Source organism: Pseudophryne corroboree, chromosome 1 (genome assembly GCF_028390025.1).
Source record: "Pseudophryne corroboree isolate aPseCor3 chromosome 1, aPseCor3.hap2, whole genome shotgun sequence".
Taxonomy (NCBI): Eukaryota; Metazoa; Chordata; class Amphibia; order Anura; family Myobatrachidae; genus Pseudophryne; species Pseudophryne corroboree.
In genome coordinates this window covers 1,087,144,904-1,087,164,077 of record NC_086444.1, presented here as the reverse complement: position 1 = coordinate 1,087,164,077, position 19,174 = coordinate 1,087,144,904, and the positions used below count along the sequence as shown (strand labels likewise).

Here is a 19,174-nt window from a genome sequence, read left to right as displayed (position 1 = left end):
ACATAAAAAAATTAAAACCTAAAGAGGAAAAAAATATATGCAAAAAAGAAAAATTATACTAATACACCGATATATAACAATGTACAATTTTAAGAAGCTAAGAACTAGAAAATGATTATGATATAAGAAGTTAGCTTATCTTGATATGAGGAGACATATAGGAGTACCCAACGCGTATCGTCAGTCTGACTTCATCTGGGTACTCCTATACGTCTCCTCACATTGTTATATATCCTTGTATTTTCATATATTTTCTTTTTTTCCACATATATTTTTTTCCGCTTTCCTTTTAATTTATTTATGAATGTGCAAAAATATTATTTAAACTTTATATGTCTCCCGAAAATACATTTGTTGTAAAAACTTTTTAATCTAAATTTTATAGTCCCTCTCCAATTATTACAATTTATTTATTTTTCTTCAGCACACATATATTTATTTGAACAACACTGGTAGATTTAACCCCTATTCCCCCATACTTTATTTTAACTTGAACAGCAATTTACCTATGTTGTTTTGCTTACAGGTTGGCTGACGCCCTATAACATATAAGGGAGTGTTCTTTCCATCAATATTAGACGGATATACTGTGTCTATTACACTCACATGTGGAACTAGACTCTCATTACATTATATATATATATATAATGCACGCACAAGTATCTCTTCATGCATTCCACTAATACATTTATTTCATTTGTATATGATATATACATGCATTGTGCAGTGAGGAAACGGTTTGGAACAAATGACATAAGTAGTTGTCGTAAACACTGAGTACATGAAAACAGACACGGATACTATATACAGTGTTATCTTGTGTGGCTTTATTTCTTTTTCACTCAACTTTATTTTTTAATTTAGTGACAGGTTACCAATATGTTGTCATCCCGGTGTTCGACATAACAATAAGCTTTGTATGAATATGAAAGCAGAAGCAATACCGATGAAGGCCAATGATATGCTATAGCCATTTGAGGATTTACTGTAGCATTCTGTATTAGTAAAAAAATAATGTTGACTACAAAGCAATTTTGTTTCTTTGTATAAATTTAGTCCATTACAGCAAAAACACTTTCCAGGCAGGTCCTGTAGCAAAAGATGCATGATACAGTTAGGAGGGTTTCTTGTCTTTACTTAGACGATCTGCAAACTCTATCAAAGTCCTTGTGGGTCGCCCTGCCATGCCTTTACGCAGGTAAGGAACCTCATCCTTGTTTGACATGACCCCAGCTATGTCCAGGTGCGCCCAGTGTGGCACGGTGACAAACTCCTTCAGGAAGGCGGCAGCTGTGCACGCACCGGCAGATCTGCAAAACACAGGATACAAACCATAGGACTGTTACTTTTACAATACACAGCACGTCCTCGCTAGTGTGAATTCAGAGCCCCGAGCTATAGAAACATCTGGCTGGGCAATAATAGGAAACCAGCGCTTACCTGCTATATTTCCCCACATTATTAAGGTCTGCGAGGTCTGACTCCGTCACTTGTTTACTGTAGTGCTCAAAGAGAGGCATTCTCCAGACACGGTCCCCAGTCACAATGCTGGCCTGGCAGGAACACAAATACAGTTGGGAAACAATGAACATGAATGGGAACACACTTTATGGTTTACAAGGAAAAACAAATCAAAAAGCAGAGAGAAAAAAATGAAAGCGACGTTTTAAACCTCATGAAGATGAGTCCAGAGCCAGGTAGAGTTGGTGAACACCCCGGTGGCTGCAGATCCCAGGGCTACATCCATGGCACCTGCACAACAGTGTATTTCTCTGTAAGCTCCACAAGTGAATATGAATAGGACACAAACTATATTCTCTACCTAATGACACCTAGCAAGGTGAATAGTAGGCATAGCTTACACACACACACAGTTGCTTGTTGGTCAGTTTGGTCAGAAATGTCCAAGCTAGGTTCAAATATGCAAATTTACCACCACCCAATAGCGAATGTACCATCAGATACACTCCCTAGCAGAGCATTTCTACCATTCAGCAATCGTGGATTTACAACATTAAGGCTGTTTGTTATATGCGGCTTCTTATATCCTGCCCATCCCCATAGAGATATCCCATGCACAGTCAATAGGTTTAACTGTGGTGAACAAAGAGCAGAGTCTTGGGATTGTGAATCCAAAATGGTCTGACTGAGCATACATAATCTACAAATGTCATCATTCTGATGCTCAATTATATATTGATGAATTGCTAAAATCCTATAAATGGATTTTTTTTTTTTTGCTCATGTCAAACCTTAAAAAAAAAAAAATGAGGCCAAATGATTCTTTGGTAACACAGTTTACAATATGGTTCTTTAACCCTCTTCTAGCTCATTTATTACGGTCATGGATTTTTGCCAGTACTCGCACTAAAATGTAAATGTACAATTACAAAAAGTATTACTAGATGATCACACAGTTGCCATATTTATTATCAGAATTTAGCGTATTGTACTACAAGACTTAAAAATATTAGGGTTTTTTTTTTGTATATTTATTTTCTTTCGGCATCAGGTCACTTTACATTGACTTTCTTGGGCATAGGGGGAAATGTTCTAAGCCCTGGAGAGTGATAAAGTGGAGAGAAATGAAGTACCAGCCAATCAGCTCCTAACGGTCATGTCAAAGGATGTATTTGAAGGGGGAAAAACGGGAGGAGCTGATTGGCTGGCACTTTATCACTCTCCAAATAGTACATGTGCCCAAAGTCTGATTTTCACTTTTTTCTAGATGGCTGCCTTGCTGTTATTCAACCAGGGCACCATGTGTGTGGAGTATGTATGTCCTCCTCCTGTATAGGGTTCCCCACACAACTAAAAAATAAAAGTAGGCCAATTCGTTTTGGATGAAATAGACACTAGCATGTGTGGCAGGGGATGTAGCCATGGTAGCAGGGACAGGCAGGAGTGATTTAACACCCTCAAAGTGCTGCGTACTATGTTGGCACTTTATAAATAATGTACTTCTGCTCAGGTGCAGACTAACTTGTGGGTGGTTTTATTTTTATTTATTTTTTTATTACTCATTTGTGATTAAATAATTTTTTAAACTAATAAATGATATGCATTTTTTCAATGTGATGGTGTGATTGTGTTCTTTATTAGTGGTTATATTATTCAAGAAACAAATACGGGACAGAACCCAATGCATATTCTAGCATAAGTGATGCAAGTAAACCAACAGAATCCTGCCAGCTAAAAACGTATTGGATCCCCTCAATCAGTCCATGGCATCCCGCCATCCGCTCACTTACCGGTTAGAGTTGCTGCGTTTACTACAGCTCTTGCATTGAAATTGTGCGCATAGCAAAGTGCATCAGCCAATAGCAGTCTTCCTTCAGCATCAGTGTTATCTACCTGCAAGAACAAAGTAAAACAAAGTAAATGCACTAAAAAGAAGAGAGAGATCATCTCCCAAATAGTGGGAAGCCACCAGTGTGGCAATGTACTGTTAGGTAAAACTCATCAGACAGGCAGACCAATTATCTGACACGCTGGAAACATACAATATCCATGCCATATTCGGTCTGTCTGATGGTGAGTATTAGCATTTATCCACTGTCAGATTTATTTGTATGTCCACTGTCAGTAGGTATCTCATAGCACAGCGCAAACTATCCCATCTGTTGGGCATGCTGGTATTTCATGGCCGGCAGACCGATAATTGGTGCTTGGTTGCGGCCATACCCTGCAATGCAATCAGTCGATAACTGGCTGATCGGGCCGATAATTGCACAGTATATGATCACCTTTAGTTAGGTAACGGGTGTGAATATGTGGGGGGGGGCAAGGGATAGTAGGAGTGGTTCCTTTCATTCTACAATATGTTTAAATTACAAAACAACTCTCAACCTGTATATAAATTATGGCCTAAATGTGACAAATTTAGCTACTAACTTTAAATCACCATTTTAAAAACCAAAAGAACAAAACTGGGTTTTGCCTTAACAAAACTGTAGCTTTAAATATAGTGGCTATGGGGGGTATTCAGAGTTGTTAGCAAACCAAAAAAAATGGCATTGATACAGCCATTTACCCATGTGATTTGCCGGATAACTTTATATCCAAAACTATTGTAAACATTAGAAACCTTGGCTGTCACAAAAATATTTTTTAACATAGGCAATTCTGCATGGGATCCCGGCATCCGTATGCCGACCATCGGGATGCCAGCAGCCGGGATCGTAACTACATGCCGCCATTATTGGTGAAATAAGGTGAATTTTTTTTTTAAGCCCAAGGTGCATGGCTTCATCACCCAGTGAACAGAGCAAAGATCGTTCTGGGGGTGTAAGACTTTGGACCCTCTCCAAAAGGAGAAGGGCCCTGTTACTCGCCAACCCCTCAGAACCAAAAGGCCTACTGAGGGAAAAAAGGGTCTTCGGGTCTCCCTTTGCCGAAGCACAGAGGGACCCCTTGAATCCCCAACCCCCAGAGCCAAAAGGCCCCTTAGGGGGCAAGGGTCTTCGGACTTCCCTCCGCCTCACAGCTCAGGGTCATCCTTTTCTCCCCAGGGTTGGCTGAAGCTTCACCCTGGGGAACAGAAAACCTTCAGCCCTCCACAAAAGAAGTGAGCGTCAGCTACAAGGGGAGAGATTGGCTCATAAGGGTCTCACCTAAACCCTGCAAAGATGTGAAACACACACACACACACACACACAAAAACATAAAAAGGTGTGGTGAAGTGCAAAAATAAATAGATAATAAATAAATAAGCCCCAGCCAGAAGGCCGGTGGAAAAGTAAAAATTGTCCTTGCCCTAGCCAAAAGGCCAGGGCAAAAGGGAAGTGGGTGCAGTCAGAAGTGGTGAAGTGAAAGTGCAAAGTGCCATATAAAGTGGCTGAAACCTTATTTTAATGCATACCTATTAAAAAGTATATTTGAAACTGTTAATTACAAATTTAAGAAAGCCCCAACACCAGAGTTGTTGTTCTCTCTTGTAGCTTGCAACACTGTCCGCATTTCCAAGCTATATGTTATATTAGTTATGGTTATTTATCCCTGAAGATAACCCAACATAGAGTTATGAAGAACAACGCACGCATGGTGAAACTATTACCTGAATGGTCTTGCCATTCCTGGCCCTCACAACATCCCCGGGTTTGTTAGCTCTTCCATTCGGCATGTTCTCACACAGTGGGGCTAGACCTTAAAAGGAGGAGATTCATTCTACTATTACTTTTACCTGAATATAAGGACATGAAGGTAATATTGCGTGTGTAATTCAGTGTCAGTCTATCGCATGGATACACTTTGTATTTATAGCTTTTAAGGTTGCATTATTTAATGGACTGCTGCAGTGACAAGCGAGAATATATATGGATATTAGCGGCGTGCTAAGGAACTAGTTTTCAGATTAATAATAGATGCCTGTTTCAAGTATCAGAGGTCACATAGTACACAACGTATTTTGTTAACACATTTTGACCATTTAATTTTGCATTGTGCATACTGAAATTAAAAACATTAAAAAAATAAGTAGTATAGAAAAAAAGAAGAAAAAAAAAGAAAACACGATTTACAGAAATCTTTAAAAAAATGTTTAATCAATTGCATTTTTGAAACTTCTATAGTATAATATTGGCAGCCTGTATTTACCTATGAGATTAATGGGTAATCTGAGGGTTGCAGCAGTTAAAATGGTGGAACAGATTGTAGCGGCTCCGCCCATATCTGCTCTCATTGCATCCATTCCGGATGACGGCTTCAGCGAAATTCCACCACTAAAAAAGAAAAATGACTATAGTATAAATTCAAATATACATTTGGAGAATATTATATATATATATATATATATATATATATATATATATATATACACATACATACATATACATACATACACTGCATATCTTCCATATATATGGTATTTCTGATTGAAATTACCTATTTTAAAAGGTTACATAATATTTCAAAAGTTCAGTAAATAATATGGTTGTATATTGATATGTACACAATAGCCCAGAGTCAATTACATGTACACTCAGTGGCCACTTTATTAAAAGGTAACCTGCTCATGAACGTAAAGATCCAATAACTCAACCGTGTGGCCATAACTCTATGCATAAAGCATTCAGGCATGGTCAAGATGTTCAGTTGTTGTTCAAACCAAAAAGCAGAATTTGAAAGTAATGTTATCTAACTGAATTTGGCTGTGGAGTGATTTTTAGTGAGAGACGTGGTTTGTGTATCAACACAAACCACCGTCGGTTTGTGTATCAACATTTGACCTCTTGGGATTTTCAGACACAAAGTCACTAGAGTACAGCGAATTGTTAGCAACAAACATCCAGTGAGTGTCAGTTCTGTGGTCAAAAAAAATAAGAATTTACCCACTGGTAATTCTATTTCTCGTAGTCCGTAGTGGATGCTGGGGACTCCGTAAGGACCATGGGGGATAGACGGGCTCCGCAAGAGACTGGGCACTCTAAAGAAAGATTTAGGACTATCTGGTGTGCACTGGCTCCTCCCCCTATGACCCTCCTCAAAGCCTCAGTTAGGAACTGTGCCCGGAAGAGCTGACACAATAAGGAAGGATTTTGAATCCCGGGTAAGACTCATACCAGCCACACCAATCACACCATATAACTCGTGATAGGAACCCCGGTTAATAGTATGATAACAATGGAGCCTCTGAACAGATGGCTCGCAATAACAACCCAATTTGTAGAACAATAACTATGTACAAGTATTGCAGACAATCCGCACTTGGAATGGGCGCCCAGCATCCACTACGGACTACGAGAAATAGAATTACCGGTGAGTAAATTCTTATTTTCTCTGATGTCCTAGTGGATGCTGGGGACTCCGTAAGGACCATGGGGATTATACCAAAGCTCCCAAATGGGCGGGAGAGTGCGGATGACTCTGCAGCACCGAATGAGAGAACTCCAGGTCCTCCTCAGCCAGGGTATCAAATTTGTAGAATTTTGCAAACGTGTTTTCCCCTGACCAAGTAGCAGCTCGGCAAAGTTGTAAAGCCGAGACCCCTCGGGCAGCCGCCCAAGATGAGCCCACCTTCCTTGTGGAATGGGTTTTTATTGATTTAGGCTGCGGTAATCCCACCAGCTGAATAGTGCTACAAATCCAGCACGCGATAGACTGCTTAGAAGCAGGAGCACCCAGCTTGTTGGGTGCATACAGGATAAACAGCGAGTCAGTTTTTCTGACTCCAGCCGTCCTGGAAACATACATTTTCAGGGCCCTGACTACGTCCAGCAACTTGGAATCCTCCAAGTACTTAGTAGCCGCAGGCACCACAATAGGTTGGTTCAAGTGAAAAGCGGAGACCACCTTCGGGAGAAACTGAGGACGAGTCCTCAATTCTGCCCTATCCATATGGAAAATCAGATAAGGGCTTTTACAAGACAAAGCCGCCAATTCTGAAACCCGCCTGGCCGAAGCCAGGGCCAACAGCATGACCACTTTCCACGTAAGATATTTCAAATCCACAGTCTTAAGTGGTTCGAACCAATGTGATTTCAGGAATTCCAAAACCACATTGAGATCCCAAGGTGCCACTGGGGGCACAAAAGGAGGCTGAATATGCAGAACTCCTTTGACAAAAGTCTGAACTTCAGGCAGTGAAGCCAGTTCTTTCTGGAAGAAAATCGACAGAGCCGAAATCTGGACCTTGATGGACCCCAATTTGAGGCCCAACGTCACCCCTGCTTGCAGGAATTGACCCAGTTGAAATTCCTCCGTCGGGGCCTTCTTGGCCTCACACCAAGCAACATATTTCCGCCAAATGCAGTGATAATGTTTTGCGGTGACATCCTTCCTGGCTTTGATCAGGGTAGGGATGACTTCCTCCAGAATACCCTTTTCCTTTAGGATCCGGTGTTCAACCGCCATGCCGTCAAACGCAGCCGCGGTAAGTCTTGGAACAGACAGGGTCCCTGCTGCAGCAGGTCCTGTCTGAGCGGCAGAAGCCAAGGGTCCTCTGCAAGCATCTCTTAAAAGTTCCGGGTACCAAGCTCTTCTTGGCCAATCCGGAACCACGGGTATAGTTTTCACTCCTCGCCTTCTTATTATTCTCAGTACCTTGGGAATGAGAGGCAGAGGAGGAAACACAAACCGACTGGTACACCCACGGTGGCACTAGAGCGTCCACAGCGATCGCCTGAGGGTCCCTTGACCTGGCGCAATATCTTTTTAGCTTTTTGTTGAGGCGGGACGCCATCATGTCCACCTGTGGTCTTTCCCACCGGTTTACCAGCATTTGGAAGACTTCTGGATGAAGTCCCCATTCTCCCGGGTGGAGGTCGTGCCTGCTGAGGAAGTCTGCTTCCCAGTTGTCCACTTCCGGAATGAACACTGCTGTCAGTGCTAACACATGATTCTCTGCCCATCAGAGAATCCTTGTGGCTTCTGCCATCGCCATCCTGCTTCTTGTGCCGCCCTGTCTGTTGACATGGGCGACCGCCGTGATGTTGTCTGATTGGATCAGTACTGGCTGGTTCTGAAGCAGGGGCCTTGCCTAGCTTAGGGCATTGTAAAATGGCCCTTAGCTCCAGGATATTTATGTAAAGAGAAATCTCCTGATTTGACCACAGTCCTTGGAAATTTCTTCCCTTTGTGACTGCACCCCAGCCCCGAAGGCTGGCATCCGTGGTCACCAGGACCCAGTCCTGTATTCAGAATCTGCGGCCCTCTAGTAGATGAGCCCTCTGCAGCCACCACAGCAGCGATACCCTGGTTCTTGTCGACAGGGTTATCCGCTGTTGCATCTGGAGATGGACAAATGGTCCGGGTCCCAACAGGTCCCACTGGAACGTCCTTGCGTGGAACCTTCCGAATGGAATTGCTTCGTACGAAGCTACCATTTTTCCCAGGACTCGTGTGCATTGATGTACCGACACCTGTCCTGGTTTTAGGATGTCTCTAACTAGAGATGACAACTCCTCGGCTTTTTCCACTGGAAGAAACACTCTTTTCTGGTTTGTGTCCAGAATCATTCCCAGGAACAGAAGACGTGTCGTCGGGACCAGCTGTGACTTTGGAATATTGAGAATCCAGCCGTGCTGTTGTAGCACTTCCCGAGAAAGTGCTACCCCCACTACCAACTGTTCTTTGGACCTCGCCTTTATCAGGAGATCGTCCAAGTACGCGATAATTAAAACTCCCTTCTTGCGAAGGAGTATCATCATTTCGCCCATTACCTTGGTAAAGACCCTCGGTACCGTGGATAACCCAAACGGCAGTGTCTGGAACTGATAGTGACAGTCCTGTACCACAAATCTGAGGTACTCCTGGTGCGGAGGGTAAATGGGGACATGCAGGTACGCATCCTTGATGTCCAGGGAGACCATGTAATCCCCCTCGTCCAGGCTTGCAATAACAGCCCTGAGCGATTCCATCTTGAACGTGAACCTTTTGATATAAGTGTTCAAGGCCTTTAAATTTAAGATGGGTCTCACCGAACCGTCCGGTTTCGGTACTACAAACATTGTGGAATAGTAACCCTGTCCTTGTTGAAGGAGGGGTACTTTGACAATCACTTGCTGTGAATATAGTTTTTGAATAGCCACCAACACTGCCTCCCTGGCAGAGGGAGTTGCCGGTAAGGCAGATTTTAGGAAACGGCGGGGGGGGGGGGGGGGGAAGACGTCTCGAATTCCAGCCTGTACCCCTGAGATACTACTTGAAGGACCCAGCGATCCACCTGTGAGAGAGCCCACTGTGCGCTGAAATTCCGGAGACGAGCCCCCACCGTTCCCGGGTCCGCCTGAGCAGCCCCAGCGTCATGCTGTGGACTTACCGGACGCAGGGGAGGACTTCTGCTCTTGGGAACTGGCTGTGTGCTGCAGCTTTTTCCCCCTACCTCTGCCCCTCGGCAGAAAGGATGAGCCTCTAGCCCTCTTATTTTTCTGGGGCCGAAAGGACTGTACCTGATAATACGGTGCTTTCTTTTGCTGTGGGGTAGCCTGTGGCAAAAAGGTTGATTTCCCAGCAGTAGCTGTGGAAACGAGGTCTGAAAGACCATCCCCAAAAAGTTACACCCCTTTATACGGTAAAACTTCCATGTGCCGCTTTGAGTCTGCATCTCCTGACCATTGCCGAGTCCATAACCCCCTTCTGGCGGCAATGAACATAGCGCTTATTTTTGATGCCAGCCGGCAAATATCCCTCTGTGCATCACGCATGTATAAGACGGCGTCTTTTATATGCTCTATCGTCAGCAAAATATTGTCCCTATCCATGGTATCAATGTTATCCGACAGGGAATCTGACCACGCAGCTGTAGCACTGCACATCCAAGCCGATGCAATAGCGGGTCTCAATATAATGCCAGTGTGTGTATATAGCTTTAAGGGTATTTTCCTGCTTTCTATCAGCAGGTTCTTTTAGGGCGGCCATATCCGGAGACGGTAGTGCCACCTTTTTTGATAAGCGTGTCAGCCCTTTATCTACCCTAGGGGGTGTTTCCCAACGGGACCTATCCTCTGGCGGGAAAGGGTACGCTGCCAATAACCGTTTAGAAATTATTAATTTCTTATCTGGGGGAAGTCCACGCTTCCTCACACACCTCATTTAATTCCTCAGATGCAGGAAAAACTACTGGTAGTTTTTTCTCACCAAACATAATACCCTTTTTTGTGGTACCTGGGGTATCATCAGAAATGTGTAATACATTTTTCATTGCCTCAATCATGTAACGGGTGGACCTATTGGAGGGTACACTAGTCTCATCGTCGTCGACACTGGAGTCAGTATCCGTGTCGACATCAGTATCTGTCATCTGAGGTAGCGGGCGTTTTACAGCCCCTGATGACATTTGAGACGCTTGGACAGGCACAAGCTGAGTAGCCGACTGTCCTATGTCGTCAAACCTTTTATGTAAGGAGCGTAATTCCTTCCATAAGTCCATCCACACAGGTGTCGACCCCGCAGGGGGTGACATCACATTCACAGGCATTTGCTCCGCCTCCACATCATTATCCTCATCATACATGTCGACACAGCAGTACCGACACACAGCACACACACAGGGAATGCTCTGACAGAGGACAGGACCCCACAAAGCCCTTTGGGGAGACAGAGGGAGAGTATGCCAGCACACACCAGAGCGCTATATATCACAGGGATATCACCTTATAAAAGTGTTTACCCTTATAGCTGCATATATTATATATATATATATATATATATATATATATATATATATATATATATATATATATATATTTGTATACTGCGCCTAAATTGTGCCCCCCCTCTCTTTTTTACCCTTACTGTAGTGCAGGACTGCAGGGGAGAGCCAGGGAGCGATCCTTCCAGCGGAGCTGTGAGGGAAAATGGCGCCAGTGTGCTGAGGGAGATGGCTCCGCCCCTTTTTTGGCGGGCTTTCTCCCGCTATTTTAAAACTTCTGGCAGGAGTTAATTTACACCTATATAGCCCCTGGGGCTATATATGGTGTTATTTTGCCAGCCAAGGTGTATATTATTGCTTCTCAGGGCGCCCCCCCCAGCGCCCTGCACCCATCAGTGACCGCAGTGTGTGGTGTGCATGAGGAGCAATGGCGCACAGCTGCAGTGCTGTGCGCTACCCTGGAGAAGACAGAAGTCTTCCGCCGCCGATTTTCCGGACCTTCTTGCTTCTGGCTCTGTAAGGGGGACGACGGCGCGGCTCCGGGAACGGACTATGAGTTCGGGTCCTGTGTTCGATCCCTCTGGAGCTAATGGTGTCCAGTAGCCTAAGAAGCCCAAGCTACCACCAGTTAGGTAGGTTCGCTTCTTCTCCCCTTAGTCCCTCGCTGCAGTGAGCCTGTTGCCAGCAGGACTCACTGTAAAATAAAAAACCTAAACTATACTTTCTTCCTAGGAGCTCAGGAGAGCCCCTAGTGTGCAACCAGCTCGACCGGGCACAGAAATCTAACCGAGGCTTGGAGGAGTGTTATAGGGGGAGGAGCCAGTGCACACCAGATCATCTTTCTTTAGAGTGCCCAGTCTCCTGCGGAGCATGTCTATTCTCCATGGTCCTTACGGAGTCCCCAGCATCCACTAGGACGTCAGAGAAAGCATTGTTAATGAGAGAAGTGAGATGAGAATGGCCACACTGGACAGTATGAATGTACAGCAGACAAAATGGCAGCAATTGCTTAATGCTAACATGTCACCATAGACAGTATCTTCACAGAATGTCTCCAGCACTTTGTTCAATCCATACCACACTTCTGAGTGCAGAAGTCCTACCCAGTGCTAGCATGGTGTACCCAATAAGGATGCTACTGAATGTATATCATACATGGATAAACATGAAAGATCACAGAGCACTAGATATTTCATTCTAAATCATAAACTGTTTCGTTACCTGTCAAAAGTCACTCCTTTCCCAACAAATACAAGGGGAGACGCATTAGGGTCAGGATTGCCGGTGTAATGAATTTCGAGGAAGACTGGGGGTTCATCTGATCCTTTGGCCACACTTAAAAACGCTCCCATCCGTTGCTCTTCTATCCAGGGCTTTGATCTTGGTAAAAAGACAGAGACTGAAAGTGAACTGTTAGTGGGAAGTTCCATTAGCCACTAAGCTGCAATGTCCTAGTCTAGAATGGCATACCGCAGCCAGCAACATTGCACCCCATAGAGATACGCAGGTAAACGCGATGTTCAGGGTATCTGTTCCCTTTCAGAATCCAATTCAAACTTCTCGTACTCACTTACAAAACCCTCACCCACTCCTCTCCCATTTACATCTCTTACCTTATCTCCCTCTACACTCCCACCCGTCCTCTTCACTCCGCTAACGCACACCGCCTCTCCTGTCTACTGATTGCTTCTTCCCACTCCTACCTTCAAGATATCTCATGTGCTGCTAACTCTCTGTTCCTTGCTCACTGTTGTCTACCTCATCTGTGTCACCCCTGTCTGTGTGCCCCTCCCCTTTAGAATGTAAGCTCTTACGAGCAGAGCCTTCATCCCTCATGTGCTTATCCTTCTCTTCAGTGGCGTAATTTCGTCCCAGATGCCTGGAGACAAGATAAATATTGGTCCCCCCCTCGCTATATATAGATTAATGTATGTATATTATATATACATACATTATATAATGTTCTGAATAAATAAAAAAAATGGATATATGTATGTACACACACACACACATTTCACTGTCCCTTATTTTACATCACACCTTTCTTAGCAGTAATACCCAGGATTAGAGCCCATGACCTGTTACACTGAAGGTAGACACTTTACTGATAGAGCTATTTGCTCCTGCTTAGCAAGCCTGGAGATTCTAATTATGTGAAGCTAGAATTGCCAGTTCAAAACTATTGAAACCAGGCAGATCTATGTAGTGTGCAGCCACACACTACATAGATCTGCTCAGTCATTCACAATGCTGATTATTTCTCTAACAATTATTTTACAAGTGTTATACCCAGGATTAGAGCCCATGACCTATTACACTGGAAGCAGACACCTTATTGATTAAGCTATTTGCTCCTATATAGGAAGTATGACAATTCTAACTATTTGAAATTACATGTAATTGTCAGAAGTAACTTCATCTAGTTAGAATCCTTATGCTTCCTATACAGGAGAAAATAGCTTCATCAATAAGGTATCTGCTTCCAGTGTAATAGGTCGTGGGTTCTAATCCTGGGTGTGATACTTGAAAAATGTGCATCTATGATAAAGAGGGTGTGACTTGTAAGGTGCAGGGAGGAAGAGATAGCGGCGGCTATCAAGTAACTTTATTGAATAGTGTTGCTGAACACACGGAACGGGGGAAGAGGTGCCCCCTACACAGCAGGAGACCGGCGGCAGCAGACTCTGTTGCCTCCCACAGGTACGCCTCTGCTTCTCTTATTTAAACCATCCTGAAGGCACCAAATCCCGTGGTTTTCTTCCACCCTGCTACTTATCAGTGTCTGCTGATGTAGCTATGTTTATTTACCTTGCACTTGTCCTATATTGTCTTCAACTGTAAGTCACTATTTTCCGGTTTTGATTATTCGTTTCTTAGTGTATGTATTAGTTTATTTTATTTTGTCTGCGTTTTTAGTTATATTTTAAAATATATGCAACTTAAACTCCAATGTATAATTGCAGCAGAAGCAAAATTATGGTAATTAATGTTGATGGCTGTCGTCCTTTTGGTGTTAAAATACCGAAAATATGTAGGCCCTCACTAAAATTGGTAACCAGCACCAGTGGTAGACAGCCTTGGTTGTTGTACACCTATGGCACAACCAGAGAATTGTTCTTGCTTTCATACCTCCCAACTGTCAGTCCTATAGACGAGCCATATATTTTACCTTGCGAACACTTTAACATTTCTCAGATTTCCCAACTTCTGCTCAAGGATTTCAGCAAATTTTGTAGGGGTTATATAGTTTGCTGGGGATTCCATCAGGTATCTGGCAAGGTTCTGGCCCTCGGCGTACAAAACTCCTCTGTTCCAGGCCTCTTTGTCTTGGCTGATATAGAAAAAATAATAATAATTTAAATTTCAGATGAGTAGTATGCACAAATTGTACAATACACTGCAGTTTTGACAAAGATAACACAGGAAACAATCTCAAAGAGTGCTGGCAAAGGCAACCATCATTATAGTAGCCAAACGAGGTGTGAAATCAAAGGGTGATAAACAAGTTCCCTGCAGCAAGATAAAAATCCTGACAGTCATCAAAACTGCAACCAATAAGCAAAGTACATTCTATGATAGGGAAAAAAAGAGATTAAAAGGCCACAAAAATAATGCTGAATAAATCCTGCAGTGCTAATAGATATGCAAGACTTCCTATACTTTCACAAGGTCTTCACCATGTATAGAAATCCAACTGGCCGTCTTACAGGTCTGGAGTCAGCTGGGGACAGACTCTTACTTTCCTTTCTACTCAGTATTATCATATTTGTGCACAAAGTAGCACTTCTGCTTGTGTAACTATTTGGAGAGGGGGAGAAGCATCAGGGCTGGCTTCAGGCCTACTAGCACCCTGAGCGAGAAAATTTAAAGGCGCCCCCTCACCCCCAACTCCTATGCGCGCACCTGAAAAAGTGGGTGTGGCATCCTGGAAAAGTGGGCATGGCCTCGTAACTTCATATTATCAAACTATAAATATATTTTCACACCCCCTCTACGCACACAATTAGCAGCCTTACACATAACAGCCACAGTAGTGTTCCTTACACACAATGTCTCCAGTATAGTGCCAGCTACACATGACATGCCCCCCCAGCAGTGCCAGCTACACATGACATGCCCCAGAGCAGTGCCAGCTACACATGACATGCCCCAGAGCAGTGCCAGCTACACATGATAGTGTTCACTTTTTAGGGAAGGGTGCTGATCACAGGGAGGGCACATTTTTAAGTTAGGAGGGCAAAATTATGTACATACTGTAATGCTTGGTGCTCCCCTACCTACATGCCAAAGCATGGACAGTGTGAGCCTGCGGCGCGCACCAAGAATTTAGGGGTGTTGCTTCATGGGGAGGGTGCGTAGCCACATAATAGTGGCAATTCGCATTACACCACACAATAGTGCAGCTAATACACTTTGCGCCAGGCAGAGCACGGAGGCACAATGCACCAAGTAGAGCACTGAGACACATTGCCTAGCCACAGACGCCTAACAGGAACACTACACGATATGCTCCCCAGCCGTGCCAGCTACACATGACATGCCCCAGAGCAGTGCCAGCTACACGTGACATGCCCCCCAGCAGTGCCAGCTACACGTGACATGCCCCCCAGCAGTGCCAGCCATGCCCCCACAGTGCCAGATACATAAATGCCCCCACAGTGCACTGCCCAATACATAAACGCCCCCACAATACCTGCGGTGCTTGGAGGGGGAGTGCTGCTGAGGGTGCGGGCGGACTCTTCCAAAACTGTTGTGTGCACGCTATACTGCGCGGTGCCGCACACAAAAGTTTAGGTCGGGTAGTGCTGCAGGCTGGCTCCAGGCACGAATATGGCGGCACCAGCGCGGGGCGCCCAATAAGGGTGGCGCCCTGTGCGGCCGCTCTATTCGGGGAGAGAGAAGGGGAGAAAGAAAGAAAGAAAGAAAGAAGGGGAGAAAGAAAGAAAGAAGGGGAGAAAGAAAGAAAGAAAGGGGAGAAAGAAAGAAGGGGAGAAAGAAAGAAGGGGAGAAAGAAAGAAGGGGAGAAAGAAAGAAGGGGAGAAAGAAAGAAAGAAAGAAAGAAAGAAAGAAGGGGAGAAAGAAAGAAAGAAAGAAAGAAGGGGAGAAAGAAAGAAAGAAGGGGAGAAAGAAAGAAAGAAAGGGGAGAAAGAAAGAAAGAAAGAAAGAAAGAAGGGGAGAAAGAAAGAAAGAAGGGGAGAAAGAAAGAAAGAAGGGGAGAAAGAAAGAAAAGGGGAGAAAGAAAGAAAGAAAGGGGAGAAAGAAAGAAAGAAGGGGAGAAAGAAAGAAAGAAGGGGAGAAAGAAAGAAGGGGAGAAAGAAAGAAAGAAAGAAAGGGAGAAAGAAAGAAGGGGAGAAAGAAAGAAAGAAGGGGAGAAAGAAAGAAAGAAGGGGAGAAAGAAAGAAAGAAAGAAAGAAAGAAGGGGAGAAAGAAAGAAAGAAGGGGAGAAAGAAGGGGAGAAAGAAGGGGAGAAAGAAGGGGAGAAAGAAAGAAAGAAAGGGAGAAAGAAAGAAGGGGAGAAAGAAAGAAAGAAGGGGAGAAAGAAAGAAAGAAAAGGGGAGAAAGAAAGAAAGAAGGGGAGAAAGAAAGAAAGAAAAGGGGAGAAAGAAAGAAAGAAAGAAAGAAAGAAAGAAAGAAAGAAGGGGAGAAAGAAAGAAAGAAAGAAAGAAAGAAGGGGAGAAAAGAAAGAAGGGGAGAAAGAAAGAAAGAAGGGGAGAAAGAAAGAAAGAAAGAAGGGGAGAAAGAAAGAAAGAAGAAAGAAGGGGAGAAGAAAGAAGGGGAGAAAGAAAGAAAGGGAGAGAAAGAAAGAAAGAAGGGGAGAACGAAAGAAAGAAGGGGAGAACGAAAGAAAGAAGGGGAGAACGAAAGAAAGAAGGGGAGAAAGAAAGAAAGAAGGGGAGAAAGAAAGAAGGGGAGAAAGAAAGAAAGAAAGGGAGAAAGAAAGAAAGAAGGGGAGAAAGAAAGAAAGAAGGGGAGAAAGAAAGAAAGAAGGGAGAAAGAAGAAAGAAAGAAAAGGGGAGAAAGAAAGAAAGAAGGGGAGAAAGAAAGAAAGAAGGGGAGAAAGAAAGAAAGAAAGAAAGAAAGAAAGAAGGGGAGAAAGAAAGAAGGGGAGAAAGAAAGAAAGAAAGGGGAGAAAGAAAGAAAGAAGGGGAGAAAGAAAGAAAGAAGGGGAGAAAGAAAGAAAGAAGGGGAGAAAGAAAGAAGAAAAGGGGAGAAAGAAAGAAAGAAGGGGAGAAAGAAAGAAAGAAAAGGGGAGAAAGAAAGAAAGAAAGAAAGAAGGGGGAGAAGAAAGAAAGAAGGGGAGAAAGAAAGAAAGAAAGAAAGAAGGGGAGAAAGAAAGAAAGAAGGGGAGAAAGAAAGAAAGAAAGGGGAGAAAGAAAGAAAGAAGGGAGAAAGAAGGGGAGAAAGAAAGAAAGAAGGGGAGAAAGAAAGAAAGAAAAGGGGAGAAAGAAAGAAAGAAAGAAAGAAGGGGAGAAAGAAGAAAGAAGGGGAGAAAGAAAGAAAGAAAGAAAGAAGGGGAGAAAGAAAGAAAGAAGGGGAGAAAGAAAGAAAGAAAGGGGAGAAAGAAAGAAAGAAGGGGAGAAAGAAGGGGAGAAAGAAGAAGAAGGGGAGAAAGAAGGGGAGAAAGAAAGAAGGGGAGAAAGAAAGAAAGAAAGAAAGAAAGAAGGGAGAAAGAAAGAAGGGAGAAAGAAGAAGGGAGAAAGAAAGAAAGAAGGGAGAAGAAAGAAGGGGAGAAGAAAGAAGGAGAAAGAAAGAGGGAGAAGAAAGAAAGAAGAAGGAGAAGAAGAAGGGAAGAAAGAAAGAAGGGGAGAAAGAAAGAAAGAAGGGAGAGAAAGAAAGAAGGGGAAGAAAGAGAAGAAAGAAGGGGAGAAAGAAAGAAAGAAAGAAAGGAGAAGAAAGAAGGGGAGAAGAAGAAAGAAGGGGAGAAAGAAAGAAGGGGAGAAAGAAAGAAAGAAGGGGAGAAAGAAAAGAAGGGGAGAAAGAAAGAAGGGGAGAAAGAAAGAAGAGAAGAAGAAAGAAAGGGGAGAAAGAAAGAAGAAGGGAGAAAGAAGAAGGGAGAAAGAAAGAAAGAAGGGAGAAAGAAAGAAAGAAAGAAAGAAGGGGAGAAAGAAAGAAAGAAGGGGAGAAGAAGAAAGAAGGGAGAAGAAAGAAAGAAGGGGAAGAAAGAAAGAAGGGGAGAAAGAAAGAAAGAAGGGGAGAAAGAAAGAAGGGGAGAAAGAAAGAAAGAAGGGGAGAAAGAAAGAAAGAAGGGAGAAAGAAAGAAAGAAGGGGAGAAAGAAAGAAAGAAGGGGAGAAAGAAAGAAAGAAGAAGGGTGAGAAAGAAAGAAAGAAAGAAGGGAGAAAGAAAGAAAGAAGGGGAGAAAGAAAGAAGGGAGAAAGAAAGAAGGGGAGAAAGAAAGAAAGAAAGAAGGGAGAAGAAAGAAAGAAGGGAGAAGAAAGAAAGAAGGGAGAAAGAAAGAAAGAAAGAAGGGGAGAAAGAAAGAAGAAGGGAGAAAGAAAGAAGGGGAGAAAGAAAGAAGAAGGGGAGAAAGAAAGAAAGAAGGGGAGAAAGAAAGAAGGGGAGAAAGAAAGAAAGAAGAAGGGGAGAAAGAAAGAAAGAAGGGGAGAAAGAAAGAAAAGGGGAGAAAGAAAGAAAGGGGAGAAAGAAGAAGAGGGAGAAAGAAAGAAAGAAGGGGAGAAAGAAAGAAAGAAAGGGAGAAAGAAAGAAAGGGAGAAGAAAGAAGGGGAGAAAGAAAGAAGGGGAGAAAGAAAGAAGAAGGGGAGAAAGAAAGAAAGAAGGGGAGAAAGAAAGAAAGAAGGGAGAAAGAAAGAAAGAAGGGGAGAAAGAAGGGAGAAAGAAAGAAAGAAGGGAGAAAGAAAGAAAGAAGGGGAGAAAGAAAGAAAGAAGGGGAGAAAGAAAGAAAGAAAGAAGAAGAAAGAAAGAAAGAAAGAAAGAAAGAAGAGGGAGAAAGAAAGAAAGAAAGAAAGAAGGGGAGAAAGAAAGAAAGAAGGGGAGAAAGAAAGAAGAAGGGAGAAAGAAAGAAGGGAGAAGAAAGAAGAAAGAAGGGGAGAAAGAAAGAAAGAAAGAAGGGGAGAAAGAAAGAAGGG

General features: G+C 43.4%; 1 protein-coding gene across 1 annotated transcript in view; it reads right to left on the bottom strand.

Moving 5' to 3' along the window:
- Positions 1-805: 805 nt before the first annotated feature.
- Positions 806-19,174, bottom strand: part of LAP3 (leucine aminopeptidase 3) — a 68,496-nt gene continuing 50,127 nt past the window's right edge. The window contains exons 6-13 of the mRNA XM_063921297.1: positions 14,259-14,420; positions 12,311-12,469; positions 5,596-5,720; positions 5,057-5,145; positions 3,252-3,354; positions 1,673-1,752; positions 1,441-1,553; positions 806-1,310 (exon numbers count right to left, since the gene is read on the bottom strand). Coding sequence (XP_063777367.1) covers positions 1,115-1,310; positions 1,441-1,553; positions 1,673-1,752; positions 3,252-3,354; positions 5,057-5,145; positions 5,596-5,720; positions 12,311-12,469; positions 14,259-14,420 — 1,027 coding nt within the window. The 3' untranslated portion in view covers positions 806-1,114. The remainder of the gene's footprint in view (positions 1,311-1,440; positions 1,554-1,672; positions 1,753-3,251; positions 3,355-5,056; positions 5,146-5,595; positions 5,721-12,310; positions 12,470-14,258; positions 14,421-19,174) is intronic.